Here is a 27,441-nt window from a genome sequence, read left to right as displayed (position 1 = left end):
TGGATGCAGCACAGCTAAATGTATCATCAAAATGAATTTGTAATCTTATTCAGCATTCTAATTCTCCTTCAGATGAACTGCTAATCTGATTCATCATAAACAACCAATTATAGTACTTTACTTGTGTCTTTTGACATATTCAAGGTTCAGGAGCAATTTTACTTCTCCCAACACAGTGCAGAGTAGACAGAAGCTGTTCACCTTGAAGCATTCACTTCTGAAAGTACTTTACTAAAGACAGCCAGATCATCTCGTACAATTTCAGTCCCAGACTAGAGTTGCAATGATTTGGTAAATTAATGAAAAGGTGAAGAAGTTGAGTATCTAATAGAACTTCTGATCTTTAAAATATATTCTTGCTGCAAATGATCTTTTCCAAGGTCATGCTCTCAGTATTGCTTCTAGTTTGAAGATTGTAGTGACTACAATCAATTCTATTCCCACTGTCACCACGGTCATTCTTAAACCATGCAATAGGATGAAAAAAAAAAGTCCTAGGAAAATGACCAAAGGAAAAGATCGGGGCTCAAACACAATCTAAAGATTCAAGTTGGCATGAATAATACACAGTCATGAAAAAAGAAACAAACAAAAAGTATTTATTTCTTAGAAACAGAAGGGGATTTATCAAATTCTCCTTCTAAGTATTTCCATTATCTGTCCAGGAGAAACAAAGAAACAAGAAAATGTGCTTTATATAAAACTGATGCTAGTTATGAGGTATGGATTAACAGACAGCAATTTCATGCATTAGGCATCCAAAGAATAATGCTAAGTATCTAACACTAATTAGTAAATTCTATGGATGATGTAATTTCAAAAACCAAGATGTGTCTCTGCTGCATTGAATACCCATGATTTTTTCATTTTGATAATCTGATAGAGCTTGAAAATCATTAAATTATGAACCTGCTGCTCTTTACTTGGAAAAAAACTCCAATGAAAGGCTTTTCTTTTTACTGTCTTGTTAGATAAGCATATTAAGCTGAACTGGAATATGAAGCGATGCAGTAGATTCTGGCTGTTAAAATTCCAGTTTGGTGCACTTTGGTGTTCCTGGAGGACTTCAGGCTCCACTGCAAAACGCAGCACGTCAAATTCAACAGAAGATGAATTAGAATACTAGTTTTTGTCTGTGATAGGAAAATACCAGCTTAATCCAGCTAATTGATCATGCTAAAACTGGGTCAGAACCAATTCCTTACATGTATGCTAGGCAGCATTATGGGGAGCTGGTTAAAACTGAATACAAGAATACAACTTGTATTATATAACTGAAAACAAGAAACAACTAAAACAAGAATATATGCTGTATAATAACAAAACCTAGGCAATACAAAATAACTTTATGCTTTCTGCTAGTTAAAATCTAACACAACACTCACACTATTACTTAGGTCTATGTGGAGAGAGCTGTTTCAACTGTATCTTTTGTGACAGCTAGGATAAAACTCTTAGTTGCACAGGGAAAACGTGTACACCCCCCTGATTTGTAATATATTTTATTGATCATGTGTCAATACCATAACTTGTTAAGTTAAAGGAAATAAAGCAATAGCCAAAGACATATAAACAAAGATTTCAAATATAACATTATGCATTTTCAAAATGAATAATTTAATATAATTTAAGACAAACTGAGCTTAGAATATATACTTGCTGTTAAGGCTGAGATACTATCACCACATCTTCTGTTAAGCAACAGGAAACCTCAATTCAGTACATGTAACCAGTAATAAAAGACCCAGAACTGTAATTATGTAATTAGTATATGCTGATATTGTGTGAGGCAGGTATTCTGACTTAATTTGTGAATGTTTAATTGGCTTAGTTTCACTTTTCAAGAACATCACAGAAAAACAACTACAATCTTAATCTTTTGGACTAAACCTGCTCCACAACCAAAACAAAACCCAGTGCTCTCCAATCCAGCCATGAATCCTTCTGGAATAATGACAATATTAATTTCAGCAGAAAGCAGTTATATAATATACATTTATACAGAACAGTCTTGAGTTATAGCCATGCTTTGCTCTTCAACTGCCAACATTATCTTTTACAGAAAGAAAAAAAATCAGCTTTTATTGAAAGAATTTGTATATGCAAAGCTTACTGAACTTACTAAACTTCAGAAGTTTAGACAGGATAGTAGATACAAAATTACCATCAAAGATCAATCATAACCTCTAAAGTTGCAGCTGATTTCAAACATTCCTTTTGATAAATTCCTAGTACAGCAAGTTTTTAGAAGTATGAACACTTCAAATCTCCTCTATTTATAGGGAAGTTTGTAACAGGTTCAATTGGAGACATGAAAACCATTTTAAATAGACATCACAAGATGCATCTGTATTTTAAAGGTCAAATTTATTAGGAGATTAAGAGATGTATTATACATGGACTAAAAATACAGCACAGCTGACTTTATTCACAGTCACATAGCCAATGCCAACCTATTTAGTAGACACTCTTGTTCTTTTGTTCCAAGAAAAATTTGCACCATAAGACTTGGATTTAGGTTTTGGCATCTTCTTTTCTTCAACATCGTAACTCCAGCCTAGAGGTTATGGGGTAGTGGCAGAGTGAGACAAGAAACAATGAAAATTATATCCTCAGCATACGATATACACCAAATGCAACCTAAAGGTTTTAACTTAAATATGTTTTTTTAATGTAGGCACCCACTAACCTGTTCCTTTCTAGTTGGCAATGGAGAATAATGAAACACCATAAATGTGCCAAATGACCATTCTGTGAGATGGCAAGACCTAACCATACTATTGACATCCATGCAAAAAACTTGACAGTCATCAATGATAAGCTCAGCAGGGAAGACTGAATGTCCTGTAAGTCCATGGCTGCACAATTCCATAGCATACAGAAGCACTAAGGCTCTGTGTATGTTGGCACAGGAAATTAAGAAGATAAGAAAAAACATGGCATAAGATAATATACAAAAGATCAATCTCGAAGGCTGGAAGACAAGAAATAAAAAAAAAAGGGTGGGAGGACCGAAAAAACCCCAAAAAACAAAGAAAAACTTCAACATTAGAAAGGAGTTTAATACTCAACATTTTTTATAAGAACATAAAAAATTAGGAGCAAAAAGAAAAGGGAATGAAGTGATAGAAGACAAGTAAATTATGTGATAGTTAAGCGAGAGAAATGCTTAAAAATGTCAGAAAAGAGGAGGTGGAGACATTAGTGTTTATGTAAATCAAAATGCAAATTGATTGCAGCCTCCAGGTGCCTGGAAAGTTGCCAGGGCAGCACTCAGTACTCCGAAGTTTGGTCTCTTTAGCTTCAATATTTCACTCAAAGTTGAGATACTTCAGTTGAAGCCAGAAGTGGTTAAATATGCAGTTTTAAGAGATACTTGTAAGACAGTACTTTTCTTCCTTAGTTTTAAAATTGAAAGTCCCAAAATGCTTAAGATATATCTGAATTTTTATACTTAAGGTGTTCACAGTAAACAGTTAAGATACACCTACACATCAAAATGTTCTGTAAGATACACAAGTTGTCACATCACTGCCTCAATTTTGCATATTCACAAATGTCACACAAACATTTTCTTTGTGTTTATTAGTCTCCACCAGTGTTAATTTCCAAGTTAACTATTCTCTGTAAGAAACACTGAACAGATATTTTAAAAACATAATCTTTCCATCTGTGAGAACACTGGCTTTTGCCTCCTGTTCTGATTAAAAATACAAGCTTGAGTAAACAGCCAGAAGTAGATCCAGAGACAGACTTCAGTATTGCAACATTCAGCATTGTAACACCTAACATTGAGACACTTGGCTGCTGGAATGGAATCTACAGCCCCAAGGTATTGCTTCATCTTTTTATACACTAGATGGAGAGGGGCCGAGTGTCTCTAAAAAAGATTTGCAACTGTCTGCACAATGACTTGCACTGCCACAGATACCCAAAATGCATAAGGTTACTTAAATCTAACTAATAATTGCAGAAGGCCACCATATGTGATTAGGTTCCACACCTCGGAACAGACTTCTTCAGACCAGCACTTCGAGGTGTTTGCGACTGAGAGCAGAGGTCACTTTTATAAAAATACCAGAATTCTGGGGGAAGTTAATCTGGCCCAGAGCCCTGCCATACAAGCCAAGTAGACAGAAAGCAGATTTCACCGCCTCTGGAAGAAAACCCTCACCATCTAAAGATTATTGTGGAGTAAAAAAACTCTCCATCCTTGTTATTTAAGCTGCATGTTTTTAAACAACTGCTTCAGTTAAATCAGACAGGAGAAAAAAAAAATAGGTCCACAGTCAGATTTTTTAATTTCTTCCAATTAAAAATGTTTCCGCCTTGCCTAGAACTGAGACCATCCTCAGCTGTAGTATTTTGGACAGCAATGGCTCCTGTTAACTGCATCCAGCACTGCTACTCCAACATTAGAAAACACATCAGATGGGGCAGGCAGAAAGACAGCTTGCCTTATCTCCCTAAGTTCTTAGGTGTGAAAGAACTCTTTAAGTTTACCAACTGTACCAAAATAACCTGCAATATCTAGTATTTTCAGAAATTACACTCCAGGTTCTTAAGGAATTCTGTCATGGAAAATTTGTGCGGTTCATACAGGAGGAACAGAGAGAAGTTAGCATTTGTGTTCTTAGACTAAGATATGTCTCTATACTGTCTTGGTTAAGAAGCTAACTTCCAGTGTAAATGTGTGCCTAAATTTCTAACGTCTTTTAAAAAACAGAACTAAATAATGTAAAATTTGTATTTCATTACACATGATATTGAAGCTATCACTACAGAAAATATTATGCACGTACCATACGCATAATCACAATTTAGGCAAGGCAGTATCTACAGAAAAGTTTGATGCATCTTAATTATGGTAAAATTAAGAGTGCAAGCTACATGAATCTTGAACTACTAATATTAACACCAAGGCATAGCCTTAGTTTAGTGGGTTTCATGCACAATGGAGTAATTTCTAACTCAGCGAAGACACAAACCTTCTACACTGAACAAATGCATTTTATTTGAATCTGCATTTTGAAAAGACAAAATATAACATCTACACAGAAATTGCATAAGCAGCTCATTACATTACTTTTTTTTTTCTCCTGTATGCTGAACTGCTCAAGAAACAACATGAACAATATAGAAGCATAAATGAAACTACACCAAAATGTCATACATTTCGTATTTGTTCATAAAAGAGTAAAATACACTAATAAAATCACACAGATTATCCAATGCAAATGTGACTGAACTATTTTCTAAGATAACAGTACTTACTTTTCAATAAAATTAGCACTACTAAGCTAAAAAAACTTCCATTCAAAGAGGAACAGACAAATTAGATTCTAGTCTTTATCATTAAAAGTGCAAATAAATTGCACACTAAATGGTTTAGTTTCTTAGATGTATAGGTTAATGGACTTACCATGTTTGTGGTGCACAATATCAGCCATTTAGCAACTTTGCATAATTTGGTCTGACCAAGGAACTTTACTATTTACCCCAGACTAAATATAGTTGAAAGCTGCAGACCACAGAGAAGACTTTCGAAGAGCCTTACACTTCAACTGCATAATTCCTGGCTTTATCTCAATGTAATTAATCTTTTTCACATCCACAGAGACTAAGCAACAAGTGTAATTTTTTTTTAAGGAAAATGGAGTTGATTTAAAAATCAAAAAAAAGATTAAAAGGGAGAAGCAAAAAATTCATGCTAACACAAAAAAAAGACTGCTGAATATACAAAAGGCTGAGATTATTGGTACTGTTTGTGGTACCATCATATTGTCAGGAAATACAAGCCTAACTAAGTTTACAGATACATTCCCTCTGATACAACATTGGCTTAAAAATACTAAGTGATGCTACTGGCTTTTCTACAAGTAAGAATAATCACCAAGCAAACATGTTTAGACTCTAGGACCATGCAGAGTTAGCCATAACATCCTAAGTCCACAGGTTCCTCATGGGGAGAGGCAAGGGGATGTGCTGATCTCCTTGTTGGTGAGCAGTTACAGGACACAAAGAAAGGAATGAAACTGCATCTGAAGAAGTCTTGACTCAACAATAGGAAAAGTTTATTCACTGAGAGATTGTGGTCATGGTAACAGGTTCCCTGGGCAAGCCTCTTGGGGTTCAGTGAGTATCTGGGTGATCATTTAAGTCTCCCAGTTTGCTTTTAGGTAGTCCTGTGAGGAGCAGTGAGTTGGACTTAATGATCCTTTTGGGTTCCTTTTATAATAAATCTATGCTACAACACAGCCAATAATGAAGTCCAACATGCTTACTTGGTAGTAATTTAATTTTAATTTTTCTGATTATCAGACATTCACAAGAACTCTGACAGTCTCACTTAGTAAGAACTGAGATGCTCATGTTAAGCCTTTGAGCAAAGATCACACTGCCATGCAGCTGGAGCACCAAGGCTGGGAAACACCTAAAGTATTAGGTTTCCTCCGAGACATGAGCAAGGTCTCACTCAGCTCTCATTCAAAACAGAGATACTCATAAAAGCATTTTAATACTAGTATTACATATTAATAATAATACTAATGGCTGAAACTAGATTCAATGCCTTCAAGAGCCCTGGAAATAACCCCCCTTCCCATTTTCTTCCTCATGTAGAATGCTAGTAGTCTACCACTTCTGCAGAATGGAGGGAAGGTACTTCATCTTGCACTTATTTTGTTGTTAATACTTTGACATCCATTTGCCTATGGAAGGATGAACACCTCATAGCCCATACATAAAATACGTACCATTTTTTTCAGCAAAAGCAATGGCATCTTCTTTAGTAGAGAAAGTAAGAACCATGTTGGATAAAGGATCAGCTCTGTAAGTAATCAGATGACAATTTTTAGGCATATTGGAAATAGAAAAAACATACATCTGTATCTCAAATGTAAAATCAAATGCTATATTACACACAGCTCACCAACTCACACAGTTAGTATGCCAACTCAATACCATTCAAAAGAATTTTTAAAATTATTTTCAGGGTCAACACTTACTTTCTGCAAAGAATTCTTTTAATCTTTCATCGCATTAAATTTCCCTCACAATCACTTGCAAAAATTAATTGGGTTGTTAGACAAACACATCTAGCCACTTGCTGAGGTTAAGTGAGTGAGTACTTACTGAGAGTAAGTGCTCTGCAAGACTCTCTTTAATTTAAATCTGTAAAATCCCTCTCTTTTTGTAATATCAGGAGGTTTAAGGTAATTCTGAACATTTCAAGGAGACCAAGAGTCTGTAAAGCAGCTAGGGGAAGAATAATCTCAGACAGAAAAGAGCAGAACACTAAAGTAAGCAGAGAAGGAATTAACCATGAACTGAAAAGTACATAAAAAAATATTGAAAGTTCTGCTTAGGCTGAAGTCACATGACTCCCACAATTTATTCCTACACAGCAAGCAGATCACAGGCCACAACTGAAAATGAAGCTCCAAAATGCAAACTGCTAGCTTACTAATTACACAGTGGTTAGTTTTAGATGGCCAGCTATTCCTCAACTGCATGGATGAAATACCCTAAAGGTTTTTAAAACAAATTAAATTCTCAGTTAAAACACAAAATTGCCCTATTTGTTGCTATAAAAGCTCAATTTAAGAACAATGACGAAGGATGAAAAAAAAGACAAAAAAAAAAAAGACGAGTTCTAACTTTTAAAGAAATGAGATACTGGTTGTAGCAACAGAAAGATAGATAAAACCTCCCTGAGACAACACTGCCTATGAGCCTGGGAGACAACTGGAGAGACAAGACCAAATTGCAACAAACTATTGAAGAAGCTGCCTCTCAACTGCTCTCTCTTTGAACCTAGAAGGATAAATGAAGAGAAAAGACTGAAGATACACTGAACTCTTTACAATAAAGGACAAAGCCTGTGACTGGCAAAGGGGGAGGGGAAAAGGGGGAATCTCGCTTCCAGCAAAGACAACAGTGTAATTTTATCTGATGTACACATGGAAAAATGGAGTTCACTATACATCCAATATATTCCCCAATAAAAAAAACAGAAACAAACAAATAAAAACCACACCATGAACAAACAAAAAACCCCAGGATAAAGACAGAAATTACACTTTTGCAAGCCATTGTGATAGGGTCTCTTAAAGATATTTAAAGATTTCTCTTATAATGGCAGTTAAGTGAATTAGGAACTAAGAATTAATTGATGACATGACCAGTGGAGAATCAAGTAGCCCCACTGTACTTCAATATTGTGACAACTTTTGCTTATCATTATTCTCTTCCATGATTCGGCTAGAAAAATCTTTTCAACACTGCTAAAAAGGAACAAAGAAGCTTTAAGTCTGAAGTGTAGTGAGGGACTAGTGCCTGTCCAGAGGCAGCTGGGAAATGAGAATTGTGTAGAAATAGTACTGTTTTATGTGGAATCATCTTTCATTCAATCTAAGTACATGTCTGATTTACTTCCATAAATGAGCTATCATGTGAGAAAACTGGATTTTAGGATGTCCAGCATGATGTTCTGATAGTGTGAGAAGTACCAGTGCTGCAGAATTTCTTATGCCTACCCCCAATTGTTCTACCAGTCATTGAAAATTAGGATTCCACATTTTGTTCTCTTATGAGATCTCATACAATGAAAACTTCACACTTCCCACATTTCTTTGTTTACAGCTTTATATTAAAAGGTGTGCCCAAGAACTGTCTTTAGGCTTACTTGTAACAAATTAAAAATGAAAAAAAATTAAAATGTCATGGGTCCATTTTACTTACATCTATAACTGGATAATTTATCTAGTTATTGGCTTTTATTTTTTTTAATTTTCTTTTATCTTACAATTATAAAAAATATTGCCTATGTATCTTGGATAAATAGCCATGAAACAAGTGCAAAAAACCCCTCCAGCCCCAAATAAGGCTGCAAAATGACAGAAATATAGGAAAGACTTACAGGTAAGTAAGTATATTGAGTTCAGAGAAAAAAGAGTTTTAATATGTACACCCTAAAGAGCTCTAACCCACTAATCCCATTACATTATTCAAAAGTAAATGGAAAACTGTCTAAGAAATGTTCTTTGCAGAATTTAAATCTCAAGAGGAGAAACTCTTCTTAGGTATTTTTGGGTCTTGAATGGTAACACAAGAGTGTACACTAACAGTTTTTACAAGAATGCCTTAAAAATTAATGGATACAAACTAATTTACAAAACCTTTAACCTAGCAGTGTCAACTCTCAACAGAGCACTTTTTTTTTATCCTACTTGCTTACCCATGAGAAATTCCTTTCCATACCCCAAAATAAAAACATATGTAGAGCCTTCTCAAACTTTATGAGAAATCAATGCAACAGGAAGACTTGATTTCAGAGTTACTTTAAACTAAATTTCTGGATACACTTACATATATATAAAATATTTATATATATATATTTATATATATATAATTTCTGTGACTGGATTTAGCATGTTAATACATCTCAAAAAATGCAACCTCAAATTATTTACTGTTTAAGGTTTTTAAGGTATTTTTTATAGAATTTTGTGTTCTTTGATTTTAAGTGCTAATATGATTGTAACCAGGTATTTTCAGTACACACTGTATTCTTTCTGAAGTTTGAAAAACAATCTCTAGTGGTTGATTTTGGCTTATGTCTAATAATTAACTATTCTGAATATGCCTCAAAGAAGACAGCTTCAAATCAAAATTACAATATTGTCAGAGGAATTGCTGGCAGAGTTCTCAGAATCTACAGGAATTCTAACCACACTGTGAGAAGTAGGTATTATATTCATATAAGGAAAAAAAAAGAATTAAAAATTAGATGCATACAAGTTGTAATTATATCTCCAAGTTACAGTATATTTAGCTAAGAGTAGTACTTTTCTGGATTTTCTGTGTATTTAAGAAGTTTTAATGCTAAGAATATTGACAATATTTTAACAAATAGAGTAATATTTTAAATAGCTGGGCTTGTTGTGGTTTTTTTATTAGTCATGACCCATTAGTTTAGATCCTCAGGATAAAAAAAATCCAGAATATTGTTGTTCTTGTTTAAAAGATGCAACTGAGAGCTGAGAATAATTTACTACTTTATGTAACTGAAGACCTTCTGGCCCTGATTCTGCCACACAGTAACATCACCACAGTGTAATCATTGAAATGTCTGCCTGTTAACATCTTTTTCAAACTCTTCCAGATGATACTGTGAGCTTTAAAAACCTGCTTTTAAACTTAACAGATCATAAATCATACAACAAACAATCTCAACCATTTCCCGTAAGTACTGTTATAACACAATCAGATTTACAGGTAGAAAGGGTATTTCAAATTTAGATTACTAGTGAGAGCCAAATATAGAAGAAAAGTATTTTCAAATTCAGTAAGTACTCACGTAGATGCCCAGCCCATTAAAGGGTTCTCCCAGCGCTCCCTGTTATCAAATTCCATCTTCCACTTCTTTGTATTGTTAGCTCCTGACTGCATTGCATTACGTGCTGGAACAAAAATGTGAACTTTTCTGGTTTTGATGTGCTCATCTGGAACACCAGTTAAAGTAGTGATATCCTGAAAAAAACATAATGTTACCTGTTAAAAAAGGGATTGTAAGAGACTTGTAAAATAATACTGCTTAAGCTTTTACATAAATCCATGGTTTATTTTTAAAATTACAAAAGCTGAAAAAAAAATTTAGAAAAATACATTATGATTTCAGATGAACACAACTGAAGGTGATACATGTTAGGCTGCTATCATTCTGCTTCCCCTGGCTAAGTCAGATTTTGCTTGGATCAGTTACCTGAACTTGCTCATCTTTCATCTACAACTAGATTCTACAACTTTCAAAACAACTAGAGCCAGAGGAGGGACAGGACATTTCTCCCCATCCTTCTCTGTCCACAGCTGCAAAGTCAGGACTGCTTCAACTTGTACCAGCTAAAGCCAATGTGGAAAAGTGAAAATGCTTTCTTCTTTTAGGAAAATATTAGAGTGTTGACTGAAACACTGACAAATTCCAATATTCTACATTAGCATTAGGAGCCCGAACTCATATGTACAGACTATTCACCAAAATATTTGCCAGCCAAGTATGTGCTGCAGTGTAAGTGCTTTCCCTTGGACTTAACTCTGTATATTGTTAAGTGACACCAACACCTCTACTGACTCAAGACACTATCCTTAGCATGAAGGAAGAGGCAGAAGGTAGTATCTTTTCCACAATATACTACTGATTGAGACTGCAGAGAAGGTACTAGAATTCAGCTCTTATCTCTCTAGCCATTAGTTATTAAATAAAGTTAACTCCCTCTTCATGTTTCAAGTTATGACTCAGCATTTGACAGTCAGTTCTTCTGTTGATGTTTGAGATCAAGAGAAGGACATTTGATGATGGCAGCATTCTTCAATATATTTGTGAAGGACAAAATGATTTAGGAGATGCCAACCTTCAAAGAAGAAAAAAAAATATTTGTAACATTGTATATAATCAATAGTAGGATGTCCTCCTCTACAAGGGAGGGATGAACCTTCCATAATCTAACAAAGACAAATCCTTCAAACCAGCCTAAAAATATTAACTGACTTTAACAAAGATATAAAATAGGGAAAAACCTCACAAGAACTGCTGTGAAAAATTACCCTCAGCAGCATCTGATATAATTAAAGTGAACATTCTTGCTAAAAACTAAACAGTAATTATGCAAAATTAACCTGTCAGTTCACCCTAGTAAAGACTGAAATCAAAATCAAATCCATCTCTAAGGAGGTTTGAACTACTCCTGTTCCTTACATACTTAAAAGGCCAGTGGGAGCTCCTCGGTCTCCCTCCCTGCCCTCCCCTTCCCTCCTCTTCTCTCTCTGTCCAGGAACAAGCTGTAAACTGGTAGAAGTCCAGAAAGCTGCCACAAAACTTTGGGCATATTGAACTCATCTTGACAGTATTGCCATGACTTGAATGAAAAGAGAAGTTTAAATAGAACACTGTCATTTTACATAAATGTACCTACAAACTTTATAGGATTTTGCTTTGTGGCAAACTTGAAACTTCCTGATACAGTCACCAGACCATCCTTTGAAATACAGCAGTTCTCATTTTCAATTTTATTTCAGAAATTTTGGGAGATCAGTCCCTTAAAACTATAAAAGGGAGGAAGTTTAAAGCATTTGACTTTCATTTGCAATTAGGACAGCAGGGGTAACAAATGAGCATTCACACTAGCTTTCCAACTTCTGACATTTCTACCCAAACTACCACAAGAAACTGTCAAAGTATCTTAATAATTTCATTATAAATGCTTTCATTAGGACCAAGTCATGCTTATTTTTAATATGAATCTAACGGTGATATGAAAGAGAAGCAGTACCAGCTACTGGAATGTTGCAACATTCCAGTATTAATACCATTTATATTCCATGTAAAAATACCTTCTGACAGACTGGCATTTTTCACTTCTGAAGCTTCAACTGCACTTTAGGAAGGAATTTGCTTAAATTTTTCTGATTTGAAGAGACAAAGTGCTTTGTTTAACAAAAAGGAGTTTTTACCTGCAGTAAAGTTTGGTGGGGATTCAACATTTCAGCTTGTTTATTTATACAAATAGGCTGAAATACTAGCCTTTATTTCTGTATTTAACAAACATGAGAAAATGTAGTAACATTCACAAAACATCTTTTTTCTGCTCTTAAACAGTATGGCATATGCAAAAATACCAGGGTTGTTATCATCAAATATTTTCAGATATGTAAACTTCAATATATTTCATTTTTTTTTCAAACTATTATTACTGTCAGCATCTCATAAATCCATTATCAATTTTATGCTTCAGATTAAGAAGTTTTTGAATTTTTCTAGAATAATCTGGAACTACTAAAATAATGATACTATGTTGAAAAACATTATGGACATATACTATTTTCTCTTTTGATGACTTAACACCAGAAAATCATAAAAATATTACACGGTGCATACAGAACGCAACCTAAAAGGAGGGTAAAAATCAAAAAATGCTATATTTATGAGATAACCATAGTAAAGAAATGCTTAGACTTGTTTATCTGGATGAAAGTAAAACCAAAACCTCAGACAAACCCTTCAAGCCATGGTTTTTTTTGGGCATTCAGTTGGCTCTAAATCAAGGTTATTTCACTAATAATATAGGATTAATCCCACAAAAATCTTCAAACTGAAAACTAAAACCTGCCTGCTTTCCAAAACTGAAATATCTACATGGTATTGCTAGCTCTTCATAGTTGCATTCATTATAGTTAGAGTTTCCATGCCTTCTGGGAATCTAGCAATCGTTTATTGATATCTTCCCCATTTTAAAAGCTGGCAATTGAACAGACAGTTGTTAGGACAATGAGTTTCTGGTTGCTGAAGCTCAAGTTGTCCTGACATAAAATCACTGATTTTGCTTGCTGTAGACATGTAAGGTACTGTAGCATAGCTGAGCTGTTGCCAAAGATATGGAATAAAAAGGCTTGGCATCTATCACATACTTGACACCTAAAGAGCACAGAAGCTCTAAGATTCCTATTCCCTGTAGGCGCACTCTTAGTCTAGACAAACTGATTTCTCACACTTTTAAAATGCATTACAACACTCTATTGTGATCATTTCATCCACACAGCTCCAGCTAGTGACAGAAGAACCTGTCCTTTAAGCGACATTTCAATGGGCTAAAGCTCCCGCTCCAAGATGCCATTAAAACAATATAATACTTGAAAAGAACTATGCTGCATTGGGTTGAACTCTTTACTGGGTCTTCAGCGCTTTGTTCTGAGTTTAAGTTCTCATTGAAACTACCTGTGAACCAACTTTCCAAAACAAAGATATTTTTGACAGCTGGTTTCACATTAATATCTTTTTTTTTTTTAAGTGTTCCTTAATGAATTTTGCTGTATTAGCATATTAAGATAGTAGTGAGGTGCTCAGCATTCAAAATCTTAAAGATATTAGTTGACAATATAAAAGACTTGAGATTTGAACTGCATAGGTTTACTAAAAATTAACAACCCTATTTCACATTTTTAAAAATGGCTGCCAACTAAAAGGTGCATTCTGACATTCTGTTTTTCTTAATATGTATATATTATTTGAATCGTAAACTCAATTTTTTTTTTGTAACTCAAGAAGATTTAAGGACTAATTTTGAGGCATTTTGCCCCTTCTTGAAATAAGCTCAAAGGGACAAAACACTTTTTTTGAAGAGCAGAAATCACATAAAATTTCTTACAAACAGAGGCATTTTTCTTTATTACAACTTACATTATTTAAAAATGTTTGTGGAAAGCCTTCTAAAGCTGTTCTGGAAAGGGTAGTAACAAACAAAATGTGCTATGCAGCAATAAGAAAATCTGATTCAGAGAGGCAGTGTCAATGAAAGCACTATTCAGCATGAAGATGACTTTTAAAGGAAATGAGAATTTCCTTCTTTTAAGTACTCCACTAATAGCAGAAATTCCAAAGGGGACAAGAAATGGAACTCTCTAATTAAAGGAGAGAGAAAAAAATGATTGAAAGTAGCTCTGAAAACAAATGGTTTTGAATAGATGGGTCAGGTGTGCATAAAGGTGTCATGTTTCTTCTATGGCATTTCTTTCACCATGAAGACAGAAACTGTACATAACCACTATTAACTACCTACAGTTTAGCACTCCCCCTTTTTTTTTTTTTTTTTTTTTTTTTTTTTTTTTTTTTTTTAATTAAGGAAACAGGGAACAAGCAATGGGAAGTTGATGTCAAAACACAGAAAAACCTCCCAGCAAGCTTCCAGCAACCACCCAGGATTTAGAGTCTTGCTAGCCGCTCTCTTTTCAATACCAGAATTTCACACATTTCAATGACCATTATGACTTCAAAGAATCAAATTTTCATCATTGTCCGTCATCTGCCGGTTGATTTGTATAAAGGAGTTCTTCTGCATGCATTCCAGACAAAGGGCTCCTTACTTTCGTGGCTATATATCAAGTTTAAAAGTTCTATTTGTGACAGTTGTGTCTGTGGTAAATTAGGGTAACACTGAAGGAGTGCAGCTGCTCCACAGGAACCTCCTTTTTGGCATCATTTCACATAAATAAAAACTGAATAATTAGCTTCTGCCTTTATTAAACCACAAAAATGCCACTGGCCTTAGCAATTACTTCCGGTTGCCCCACCTACTTAACCTCAATAGTTTTGCACTTGTTAGAATGGAGAGAAAGTAGACGTTTTCTGTACTTTATTGGAGTTTACAACAGCTTGCTCTATTCCCTACCTCCAACGTGTTTTACCAGACTAGCTACGTAAAGTTTTGCTATAAACTCATGTTGCAATTCACTTTATTTAGAAGTTGTTATATCAAAGCACAGAATATCTTGCATAATACCCACTAAGTAGCTGCTGTGAAAAAAAGTTTTTTATTTAATGTGCTCAGCTGCTTAACTGTAAGTCAGGATTAGAACATTTATGTTTCTACATTTCAATACAGTATTTTTTAAGGAAATGCAAGAGAACAGAATCTTCTATGTAAACTGCAAATGGAAAAATGGAGCAGAATGAACTAAACATGGTCAGACAACATTTATCTAACAGCTACAGACAAAACAAGGGGAAAAAGCATATTTGCCCTTAGGAAACTTTGTATCACACAGGATACAGTTTTCTTTCAGGCTTCACAATCATTTTGCATTATCACATTAAATGATGAAGAACATGGTATTACTCATAAGATATTCTCACATGTAGCCATCCTGCAGAATGATCAATAAAGAAGCAGAAAAAAGCACCTAAAGAACTGTATTTTTAAAAAGAAAACCAAACACTGTAAACAGGAAACAGAAATTAGTAATAACACAGATTTCATGAAAGGTTCCATTTTAAAAAAATCTCTTTTCACAAGCAGTTTGTAAAAACTGAAGAGAAACTGAAAATGAAGAAAAGTAGGTCTAACTGAAGCAGAAACAGTCACATTACTGGAATCAAGCTAAGTCCTCTATAATACTTCTTAGATTGCTGACTGCCATTATGCAGAGAAAGTGTCAGCATCCAAAACAAGCACTGGTAGCTTCAGCATTTCTATTAATCAGTTTATATTTCACAACTAAGGCCATACTATAGCAACCATGATGTCTGAGCATTCACTGCAGTTGCAAAAACACCTTGAGAACTTCCCTGTTGTCCTGCTCCAAAGGCTCACTACACTTTCCCAGTATTTTACATGCTTAATATTATTCCATACTTGCTTGTATGAAATACTACAAATAAAATGGCATAACACATTCCCACACCATTAAACAAGGATCTCTGTCATTTGAAAAAAACACTAGGAAAGAGCTAACGGGAATAACAACTAGAACACGACTTCACAGTGGTAAGTATAAAACATCCTTCTCACCAGCCCTTCTTTCATATCTTTAGAACACTTCATGTGAAGTCTGCAGTACATTCCCAAATTTTCTAGGCACATCTCCTCCAAAAGTCACAGAAAATTGATATTTATAGAAGTGATTAGTGGCAAATTATGGGAAAAGCTGCTAAGTTGTGCTTTTGTTAGTTTAAACTACAACACTGAAAAGAAAAACAAAAATATAAGATTTTGCACTTTTCAGTACCCTGACAAGACTCAAAACAGAGAGGCATTTTTCTTGACACACTTGCAAAAATTACCAACCATTTAGCCTGTGTTCTGATGGACAAGTAAACACCATTTTACAAACTTTAAAATTAAATGAAACATCTAAGTCCCACTTTCAGCACAGACAGATTATTTCTTATGTTTAGTGTAATTTTTCTGCCAAGAAACAAAAATGTACTATTTATTAATACTGTATTTATTTTCCTGTAACAGTATATCTTAGCTGTGATAAATCTGTGTTTACCCAGATTATCATCTGGATAAATAAAAAGATGTTAAAATAAAGGAAATCAAATAGCGGTGTCTACACTTTGGTTTCTCCATATATCTATATTAAGAAAATCATTATTAAATAGAGGAAAACTGAGGCAGGCAGGGGCAAAGAGTATATTTCATAAAAATGGATGAATGTTGCTACTAGTACTCGTAAGAGGGATCTCAGTGTAGATGCGATGTTCTTTACACTGCTGAAACGACAAACAGCATGATTATCCTGAACAAGACTGAAAGAAGTCTAAACTACAGAAGATCTTGCAAATTACTTTTTCTTCTAACCCAAAAATATTTAGAGAAAGTATACTTTCTACAAGTCATCCAAGGTATGTAAGCAAATCTTTTGCTTGCACACACAGACAAGTGGCTAGGTCTTTTTGTGAGGCCTTTTAAAAATAATTTTCTACAGGGCACGTATTTCAATCTACTAGAAATTCACAGTGCTCAGATTAAAGAACATGCAAGAAAATCAATTAGTGAAAGAATATTACTACAGATGTATTTTTTGATGACAGACCTTCAAATCAAAAAAGTGGCTGTCTTAATTTACCTGCATTTAGAAAATGAAAGAGGGTAACCAAACAACTGAAGCAATCTGATTTATCTTAGAATAATTTTTATGATGGCAACACTTTCCTACTACCATACTACCATAGAGTACTACCATAAGCAACTACTCTTACAGACAATATTTTTCAAAGGAAAACAAGAGAACAGGCAGGAAAGAACTTTGAAAGAACACAGACAGAAGTACTAGCAGATAGACACTAGCTAGGATAAAGAACTTTGTACCTATTGCCCCAGTTAGTTCAATTTTGTATATACTATTATTAAATATATAGCATATTGTAGTTTACTTGGAGTTCAGTGATGGCATGTTTTTCAAACATAATTTATTCAGTTGCAGGTCTGATTATTTATAATACAATCCTAACATAAGTCACAGTAAAACAGATTGTCTTGCAAAACTAAACACAGTATTTCAATAATATCTTGGTGAATTATTCATTACTGTTTTATTTTAATTCATAAATCATTACATGATTTATTGCCTATTAAATGCAGTTTTGATCATGGACACCAGGAGCCTTAACCAGCAGTTCACAATGAGGTCTTCGTAACTGAAGCAAAAGCCAAAATTCATGCTGGTCTTGTGTACTGGAAATAATTTATATATTTTTTGTGTGTTTCTGATGCCATTCTAATAAAGTACTTACTTTTAACACTCACTAAAAGTTATGTGTATTTACAAAATAAACCTTAAATGAATTTTTTAATTAATTTAAAAATGCTTCTGCTTTCTTATTCCTCCTTTCAGGAATAAGAAACTTAAAAATTATGCCCATCTGAAAACCTTACAAAGCTTCCTTCAAAGTACCAATTAAGAAAATTTCCCAATAAGGCCCCAGTACAGTTCTCAAATTCAGGTACCACCTGTTTCATAATCTTCAGCTTTTGGAAAGGGTTTCAATTGATGCTAAATATGTGGCTTTTTCTCAAAGCTCCCTTATCCATTGAAGCTGCAAAAGACCCAAGGGAGCAAAACATTCAGACCCTGAAGGGAACTAAGGAAACTACTTACACACAGGTACTGGAATTGCTGCTGTGAGGCAGGAACACCTTGGTCAATTCTTAATCTAACCTGGACAGCAAATATTCTAAGGTCTGTGATGTTGAGTACCCATTTGGATGTACAGCAACATCTCAAGTACTAACTGATAACTCTGCTAAGATTTTCTATGATGAAATAATAAGAAACATTGTCACAACAGTGTATGAAACATTAATTGTGAATTCAGTTTTAACTAACAATGTCCCAGGGCTGGAAGCTAGAGCAAAGAATACTAAAATTTAAATCCCATTATCATGCATTTTCTAGTGTTCTTTTCCTTTCACCTCACAACTACCAATTAATTAATTCCCTATTGAATGGTAGCTATGGAGCAACATTTAACTTGAAGGTTTAAAATTCAGCCAACTACTTAGGCTTCTGTTTATAAAAGAAAAGGTACTTATCAAAGGTGAGGATGAAAAAAAGGCAAAAAGTAGTGTTTTAAAGTTTAGCTTGACAGACACTGCTGTATGGTCTGCTACTAAGAGTATCAAGAAATTCAACCAGTGTCTGCCTTCATTGTAATGCATGTTCTCTATTCTTCACATCTCCTTCACAGAGGAAATGATTTCTGTAACAGATCTTTGCCCATACAGTTACAAGTGGTGTGAGACATAGGAGAGAAAAACAGAAGCAAATCCCCAATCAAGAAATGCAAATTTAGAGCAAAATCCCTGTTAGTGCATGCTTTTCAGAAGAAGAAAAGTTGCACTTAAGAAACTACAAGGAAATCAGACCTATTAAAAGCTGCCCCTTACCCTAATGCAGGATGTAATGCTTCTATGTAATATGCATGCACTTTAGAAGTTGAAAGAAAGTGCTAAATAGTGTACATAATTTCCATACACAGCAGGTAGTGAAGCAAGAAAAGAACTGACACAGTTACCCTCATTAAAGAGATGCACAATAGAGAACTGTTATGCAGTGTTAGCATATTGAAGGTCTATGCATCAGGGATGTTGCGGCTATTAACAGCTTAAATGTTCACTGTATTTTGTTAATTAGTGCACATAGCTTTTAAACCTTAACTGTGTTTTAGAAGGTTCTTTTCTAACAGTAGCACACTCATTACTTCCTGGTGGGGACGGAAAGTGTTGATGGGACTTCAACTGTTTCAATGTTATCAGTAAAATATTCCTTAATACCTTCGGACAAAATGGGATTCTTTACATTTATCTATATAGCCAGTTAAAATTGATGGTTTCAACAATCTGCCTCTAAAAAAAGCTGAATCATAACTAGAACATATTAGTATTACTTCAAGACTGGTTTTAGCTAATTAGTGCTTTGGCCTTTACATGCTTGGCCTTTACTTACAGGACAGAAATCATGGTCTTATACCTTCCAATAAAATTGAGAGAAATCCATCATCAAATAAATTCAACTTGATAACACTACATGTTTCCTTTTAGTTTTCTATTGCTGTTGGGAAAAAAATCAAAGGAGAGTACAATGTACAATTTTGTTTACTAAATGGTGATAAAAAAGTAAGAATTTGTACTGGAACTAGACATTAGACAGAAGATACTCAATTTCTGACTCAATAGGTGCAGAATGACTCAAGAATGCAGAGTCAACACAGCAACAGAAATGTGGTCTTAAGAAAAAATACAACCACAAGAATAAATAACAAAATACTAGTGCAAGCTACAATATTTATCTTAAACCAGCTTCTGCTCCGTTAATATGATACTCAGTAAAAACTTCACACACACTATTGTTGGCCTACATACGAAAACAGTTACTTATTTTTATACGTGAATTTATGTGTACATCCAGAAAATGAACTGATAACTAAACCAACAACTTCTGAAGAAATTTTAATCAGAATTACTAGCTAGTCATATTTTTTTCAGAAATACCTGCAACATAATTAAAACATCTTTAAAAAAATACTGTCTTTGGTATGCTGGTCTTACCAGCATCTTTGTAGAAATTCCTTACAGGTCAGCTTCATCTTACCTGTTAACCAAGTTTTCAGGGTAACAGGTAATAGGATAAAAGTTATTTTCCCATCAGCAAAGACCTTCTTTTGCTTTAAACTTGGAGTTAGTAGAACTGAGAATGCCATGAAATATACATAAGAGACTAAGCAATTTCCCTGTAGTGTGTGCTTCACAACACAAGAACTAAATGGCATCTGGATTTGAACATCAGATACTCTCTCCATGATCCATGTCTCCACTTAATGCAGGTTAACTTTTCCAGTTTGAGAACAGAGTAAGTATGAAAGTACTTCAAAGATACCTCACAAACATGCCAACAAGAATTTGATTCCATCTGATGATCTGAGCAGAGTCAGAAAGCTGACTGAAGAAGCTCCAAGCTCTCTTGCAGGATGACCAAGATGTTGAAAGATTCCCATGAAATTACCAGGCTTTCCAGACAACGTAAGCTTTTCCTTTCTGACTTAATAAAATTATTCAGCTAGAACTCCATGACCAGAAACAGCTTTTGTGTCTGTACAATGAACTTTCTTAGGATCTGTGGTTTTCTAGCCTTTCTTAGGCTAGGATTTGTGGTGTCCATCTACAGCTTAGTACTACAGAAATGCAGAAAGACACACTTGAAAGCACAGAAAAATGAGCACTGTACAGGGAATTTATTCAGTATTACTGAAAAGAAAAAAAAATAATTCATGCCATCTACAGAAATATTTCATAATATAAATACTAATTTTAGTGTTTAGGGTGTTTTAGAAATGTTTCAGATAATGGAACTGTTTCACAAGAATATGGAAATACCACCCTTTAAAAAGAAAAACTATTGAACAAAAGAGCTCCAAAAAATGAAGTTACTTCTTACTCCTGTTGATTACTTGGTTGTATCAATGACTTACATGTATGCATTCTAGCAGATTAGAAACATGGTTTGCATATTTAGACTTCCAAAACCAAGGAAGTATTTGCATGTTGAATAACCCTTTGAAATCCAAACTAATCACAGCACAATGACACCCTTTAATTTGTTCTGAGCAGCCATCACATCAAGCGCTTCAAAAGCATTATTCTCTGACAGAAAATGAAATAGTATGTAATGAAATTAAAACAAAAAAAACCCAAAAAACCCCTACAAAATTTTCAAAAATACATACTTTCACCAAGTACTCTAGACTGAAGCCTTGAAATTTTTGCACAATAATGTTGTATGAAGCCCAGACAAAACAGACACTCAGAAGAGTTGTGTAAGCTCAACCACAGACACTCCTCCTTCCAACAGCCAGCAGAGAGAGCACTACTATGTACCAAAAGAAAAGATCCTTAGACTAAAGAAATCCAAATCCTTTACCCCAGCCTAAACCCAAAATAAACCTACATAGGGATGAGAGTAAAATTGCCCTCATGGATACAACTATCTCTATCACTTTATACAGGGTTCTAAGCTACCTGCAAAATGAACAGTTTTCTAAACTGAATACATGAAGTATTTTCAACTCAACTTTAGTAATATAGCAATATTTATTGCTCTTACAAAACAGATAGAGGTGATGGCAATTTCTTTACTTGGACTGTCAGTTATAGAATGATTCTTTATCATAGGGAGTAACTTGCTGCCTACATACAGTCTTACAGAAAGCACTTTAACAGTCAACTGGGTTTTCTAAACCACTCCAAGTTCACTGAACTACAGCTGCTTACAAAAACAAGCGATAGCAAGTACTGAACTGAGCTAGGATACTCCAGTTGAGGAGGGATTTCATTTCCAAACAGAAAAAATATAGTAAATATGCAGTACTGAAAGTATGTAACTAGACAAAACTGGTAACCACACCTGAGCTTGTACTGTAATTAAGCCCAAATGCAACTACCAACCATAATTACAAAGAAGAATATGCTAAACTATTTCTATTAGAAAAAAAATAAAAAAAAATTAATGCTCAGAAATTAATATATACTGTGGCAGACCAGAATGGTGTATATGAAATAAGAAAGGTTATCACCATCTTCAGAGTCATTAAACCTTTCAAATATTACATTTCACTTAATTTGCTTTTTTAAGTTGAAGAAAGCTTTTTATTCCCCACAGTAGTATTTCTTCACAGGGTGAATGGGACAGGAAATGGGGGTGTGTGGGCAGGGTAAAACAGAGAAACAGAAAAAATAACTTTTTATTAGATTATGTTTTGCAGCAAAAATGTAGTTTCACACATAAACTACCAGTGACTGCAGAGTAAAGGCCGTTAAGCATTTAACCCTATGCAAGTCCACTCTTAGATTAGACATTTTTATTAAAGCAGATGTGTCTGCATTTTTACTTCCTAATGGTCTTCTCTTTCGAATATTTTACTTTCATTGAAATAATTTATTTTGAAATAATTCTAGAATGTAGTTTTATACCTTCATCAGCCTCTATCATCATTCAAACATCAGAGCAGTTAAACACAGAACTGCAGATGACCAAAGGTGAACAAAACAGTTTTAAAAATCTCAAGCCTCAAGTACAACGCAGTTCAAATAAGCTGATCACCTGCTCACTCGACACAACTGTGACTGAAGAAAGTACTTCTCCAAAGTACAGGCTTCATATGCAAATCCCTTTGCACAAAACTGAAAACTGTTTCTCAAAACATATTTGCAAAGTAAAGACTGGGAAAAAATCTTCATTAGCCTAATTTTACACAACAGCTTTATTATTTTTTATTTATTTTCACTATTCTGAAGAAAAATGCAAGCTTCTGATCTAATCTAGAGAAAAAAAATAGAGGGAAGACAAGCCACAAGAGGAAAATGTGAGGCTAGGGGGACGGAATGAGTAACTCTAAACCCCCACCATCCTGGTTACCATCCTGGTCCCTTGTATGCTTTGAATATGACGAATCCTTATCAGAGCTATACATATAAAGTAGAGAAAAACTTGTAAGTTAGATTCTTTGTCTACAGAGGAACACTGTCCTGAATTGAATTCTTTAGGGTAGCCACTTGAATAAATACTGCAGCTAGACTGGATTAAATGAAAGATTATTGCAATTCTTTTATCCCTTTAAAGTAATTTAGGAACAGTTTCAATTCACTCTTAAGGCTTAAGGTTAATAATGGGTTAACACCATTTTGAAAACCAAAACACAGAACTTCCACTATATCTTTATTATTTAACAAAGTGGTAATGCTTGGAGAATTTTTGGCTGAAATAGTGGTTTCAATAAAAGAAAATCTAGTAAGCCTTAATAAATGCATACTTTGCCAAGTGTTTCTCTTCACTGAGTTGCAAAAACAGCTCCTACACACAGTCTTCAATGCAATGTCACACAGTCTCACACATAATTTTATGACACATTACTGCTTTGGTTTTCAGAGTAAAGTGTATTATATACTCTGAGTTCTTGGGAAAGCAATGATTACACTTTGAAATGCATGTTAAAGTGTTGATTTGCTATGTCCTTTGTTTCATAGCACTGTAGACTATTAGATCGAGTTTTGAAGAAGTTTCATCATTCCAGACTATTTTTCACTTGTTTGTATATTTTACTCTGAGCTGCAGTATTATCATTGTTTATTATAGTAAAGTCTATGGTTCTTTAATCAAACAAAGATTATACAATTTCACTAATTTTTAATCCTAGCCAAAATTGGGATTTGGATGGTGAACAAACTGTGAGTCAATCCTGAAAACACCGTGTGATGTTTGCTAATAACACAGTCTTCTAGAAAAAATGGACTGGAGGGTTTCCGCAACTTTTTTTCAGAAAAGGTTCATATGCTGAGAATCCTATTAATACACTCCTGGATTATCTAGTAGTAAAGATTTAAAACAGACACTAAATGATACCTCTACACAGCCAAAAGGAAGCTGCTGAGATTCTTGACACACATTTCACAATAGTTATTAGAATCACGGAAATCACTGTGAAGGCCAGTAAGATAATCAAATCAAATTGTTAACTCAGAACAACCAAGCCCATCACTAAACTATGTCCTTAAGTGTTATGTCTACGCAACTTTATACATCTCCAGAAATGACAACCACATCCTGAGGCAGTCTGTTCCAATGCTTTACACTCCTTCCTATGAAGAAATTTTTCATAATATCCAACCCATTTCCTCTTGTCCTATCAATTGCTTGAGAGAGGAGACCAACCTCACCTGCTATAACCTCCTTTCAAGTAGTTAAAGAGAACAAGGAAGATCTAAGCCTCCTTTTCTCCAGGTTAAACACTTCCAGCTCTCTCAGCTGCTCCTCACAGCACTTGTGCTCCAGACCCTGCCCCAGCTCCCCTGCCCTTCTCTGCACTCACTCCAGCTCCTCAGTGTCTTTCCTGCAGTCAGGGCCCAGAACTGGACACAGCACTCCAGGTGTGGCCTCACCAGTGCCCAGGACAGGGGGACAATCCCTGCCCTGCTCCTGCTGGCCACACTATTGCTGAGCCAGGCCAGGATGCCATTGGCCTTCTTGGCCACCTGGGCACAGCCTGGCTCATGTTCAGCTGCTGCCACCAGTGCCCTCGGGTCCTTTTTAAATCACTCTTCCCCAGCCTGTGGCACTGCCTGCAGTTGCTGTAACCAAAGTGTTGCCCTGAAAATTAAATCTTCTGATAACGTTTTCATAGTTTTAGTTACTTTCCCATGAAAATCCTATAAACATAAGTTGTTTATCACATTCCTTCTAAGACACGTCTTTTAATGGACGTTTCCCATGACCAGTGTGCTTGGGAAGGTGGTAACTTAATTATCCAATCCCTGGTCATTGTCGAGAATCTATAAATGCTGAAGTCAGAGAATAAAGTCACGGGTTTTATTCTGATACTGAGAGTATTTGTGTGAATCATTTTGTGTCCTTTAGCGACACCCAAGAGCAGGACATAGGTCTTCATACCATTGGTATCAGCACCCCAATCAGCCAGCCAGGTCCCTACAGGGCCCTCCTACCTTCCAGCAGATGAACACTCATGTCTGAGTTGGTGGCATCTACAAACTGACTGAAGGTGCACTCAATCCCCTTGATCAGATCATCAATACAAGTATCAAACAGGACTGGCTCTGACACTGAGCCCTGGGCTCAGTTTTAAGTCATACCACTTACCATCAGTACCAACTGGATTTAACTTCATCCACCACCACTCTCTGGATCTGGCCTTTCAGTGCTTAACTCTTGGCTCATCCAGACTTCCCCCAAGTCGAAAGTACACCTATCTAGGCCATTGAGCAAGTATTTTTTTCAGGAGGAAGGGTTGAGAAAGAATTTACTAAAATTTGGGTAGACATCATGGCCTTTCCCTCATCCATACTGACTTACATCACTAGCCTAGAGTGCTGCAATATATGGCATCTCCAGCTCATCTTGAGTGCCCTTACAAAAGTATGAAATGCTCCCCCTCAAATAAAGGTTCATATTTTCTGTCCTGAGTTTGGTTTATACAAGTTATCTTCAATGAATTACACAGAATTTGTCTACAGAAAATGGTCCTTTACTGAGGTTCAGTACTAAGACTTCCGAACCATTACTTGGAAAAGGTTAACTAGCAACACAGACAAAACACTGCAGGACATGCAGTGAAATGTTAATAGGATCATTCTGTTTGGCCTTTCATTCTTGTAATAGTCTGCCCCTAGATGCTCTCACCATGCTGAAAAAACTATTTTAGTACCATTTAAACTGCACTGTACAGCACTGGCCTGGAATGCTTAACCCTGGGCAGCAACTCATTTTATCTTGGCCTGATAAGGAATAAAAACATCAGTGAGGTAACTACAACTCCCCAGTGACTAAGCCCTGTTAACTGCTCTTGCAAAATTTTTGCACTGAGCTACAGAATCTATATTATTAGTTGAATATTCTGCTTTAACAATGCAATGGATAATTTCTGACAATAGTTCTAATTTTGAGACATTCTTGAAATATCATCATTTAACCAATAAAAAAGGTCCTTTTATTGACAAGTATTTGTGGGAACCTTTCAGCTGCAAACAGCAACCTCCACCAGAGTGCCTAACTCCAGGCTAAACATCCATAATGCAGCCTTACCAGCACTGACTGGGAAGCCTGCTTAAAGCACACACGCTGAATTGGATGACTTTTAGCTACACAAAGTATTGACACACCCTACTCACAACAACTGAAACAAATCACAGGAACTAGAAAAGCTCAAGTCCCCATTTCAGGCATTTCACTTCCACTTTTTATAATGACAATATAATGATGTATGCTGCCATATACACAAACAGATAAATAATCTGGAACATAACCTGAGTGACATTTGCTGCTGACAGCCTTTTCTCTCTATAGCCCAAATTTCCTAATGTAAGCAAGGTCTTAAAAGCCTGCTTTTCACACAGCTATTTGTCCACACTCTTGGAATATGATGCGATTGGTGGCCAGAGAATCAAAATGTGATGCAAGAAGTGTATTTCTCTTGAGCTTTGTTCATTTTGTATGGTATTTTCTTCAGGTTTTACTGCTCATTAGAAGTTATTTTATTCAGTATTCACCGAAAATAGCTAATAACTGAGACAAAAATATAATTTCTTGGATATATTCTACACAAGCTAAGAATTTACCTGCTTTTACATTAAAGAGAACACATTTTCTTCTAGTAGCGAATGTGGTTTAAACTACTGGTTTTCTTACTATTTCAACATTTTATGTTGTATTCAACAGAGCAGAGTCTAGGCTGCACTAAGAAAGTGACTGACTACCGCCTAATTATTCAATGGCAGGATGCTCATCCTCTTCTATTTAATTTGTGTTTCCCAACACAAGGAATATTTTAGCACTGCTTGAACCAAATCATTCTGTTGAACAAGTTCTAGCATATACATGTACACATAGGAATACAAGGTCTACAACAGCAATGGAAATATAGACTAATTCCACTATGACATGCATTTAAAAGTTTTCAACAACCTTAGCACTCCATTACATTACCAGCCTTGTAAATATCAAGCCACAGAAGAGTTCAGTTTCAAGTAAGTTACAAGATGACAAACAAGGTAAACCATATCCCCTCCTCCACCTGTTCTTGCTCTTTCTGAAATGCAAGTA

At 35.2% G+C, this 27,441-nt stretch overlaps 1 protein-coding gene across 1 annotated transcript in view; it reads right to left on the bottom strand.

Moving 5' to 3' along the window:
* Window positions 1–1,486: 1,486 nt before the first annotated feature.
* The window catches only part of NDUFS4 (NADH:ubiquinone oxidoreductase subunit S4), a 46,994-nt gene continuing 21,039 nt past the window's right edge, over window positions 1,487–27,441 (bottom strand). Inside the window, exons 3-5 of the mRNA XM_015653402.3 lie at window positions 10,361–10,533; window positions 6,756–6,829; window positions 1,487–2,557 (exon numbers count right to left, since the gene is read on the bottom strand). Of these exons, the coding sequence (XP_015508888.1) occupies window positions 2,454–2,557; window positions 6,756–6,829; window positions 10,361–10,533 (351 nt within the window). The 3' untranslated portion in view covers window positions 1,487–2,453. The remainder of the gene's footprint in view (window positions 2,558–6,755; window positions 6,830–10,360; window positions 10,534–27,441) is intronic.

The sequence above is a fragment of the Parus major genome, chromosome Z (assembly GCF_001522545.3).
Source record: "Parus major isolate Abel chromosome Z, Parus_major1.1, whole genome shotgun sequence".
Classification (NCBI taxonomy): domain Eukaryota; kingdom Metazoa; phylum Chordata; class Aves; order Passeriformes; family Paridae; genus Parus; species Parus major.
The sequence above is the reverse complement of the archived record's forward strand: the minus strand, read 5'-3'. Positions and strand labels throughout refer to the sequence as shown.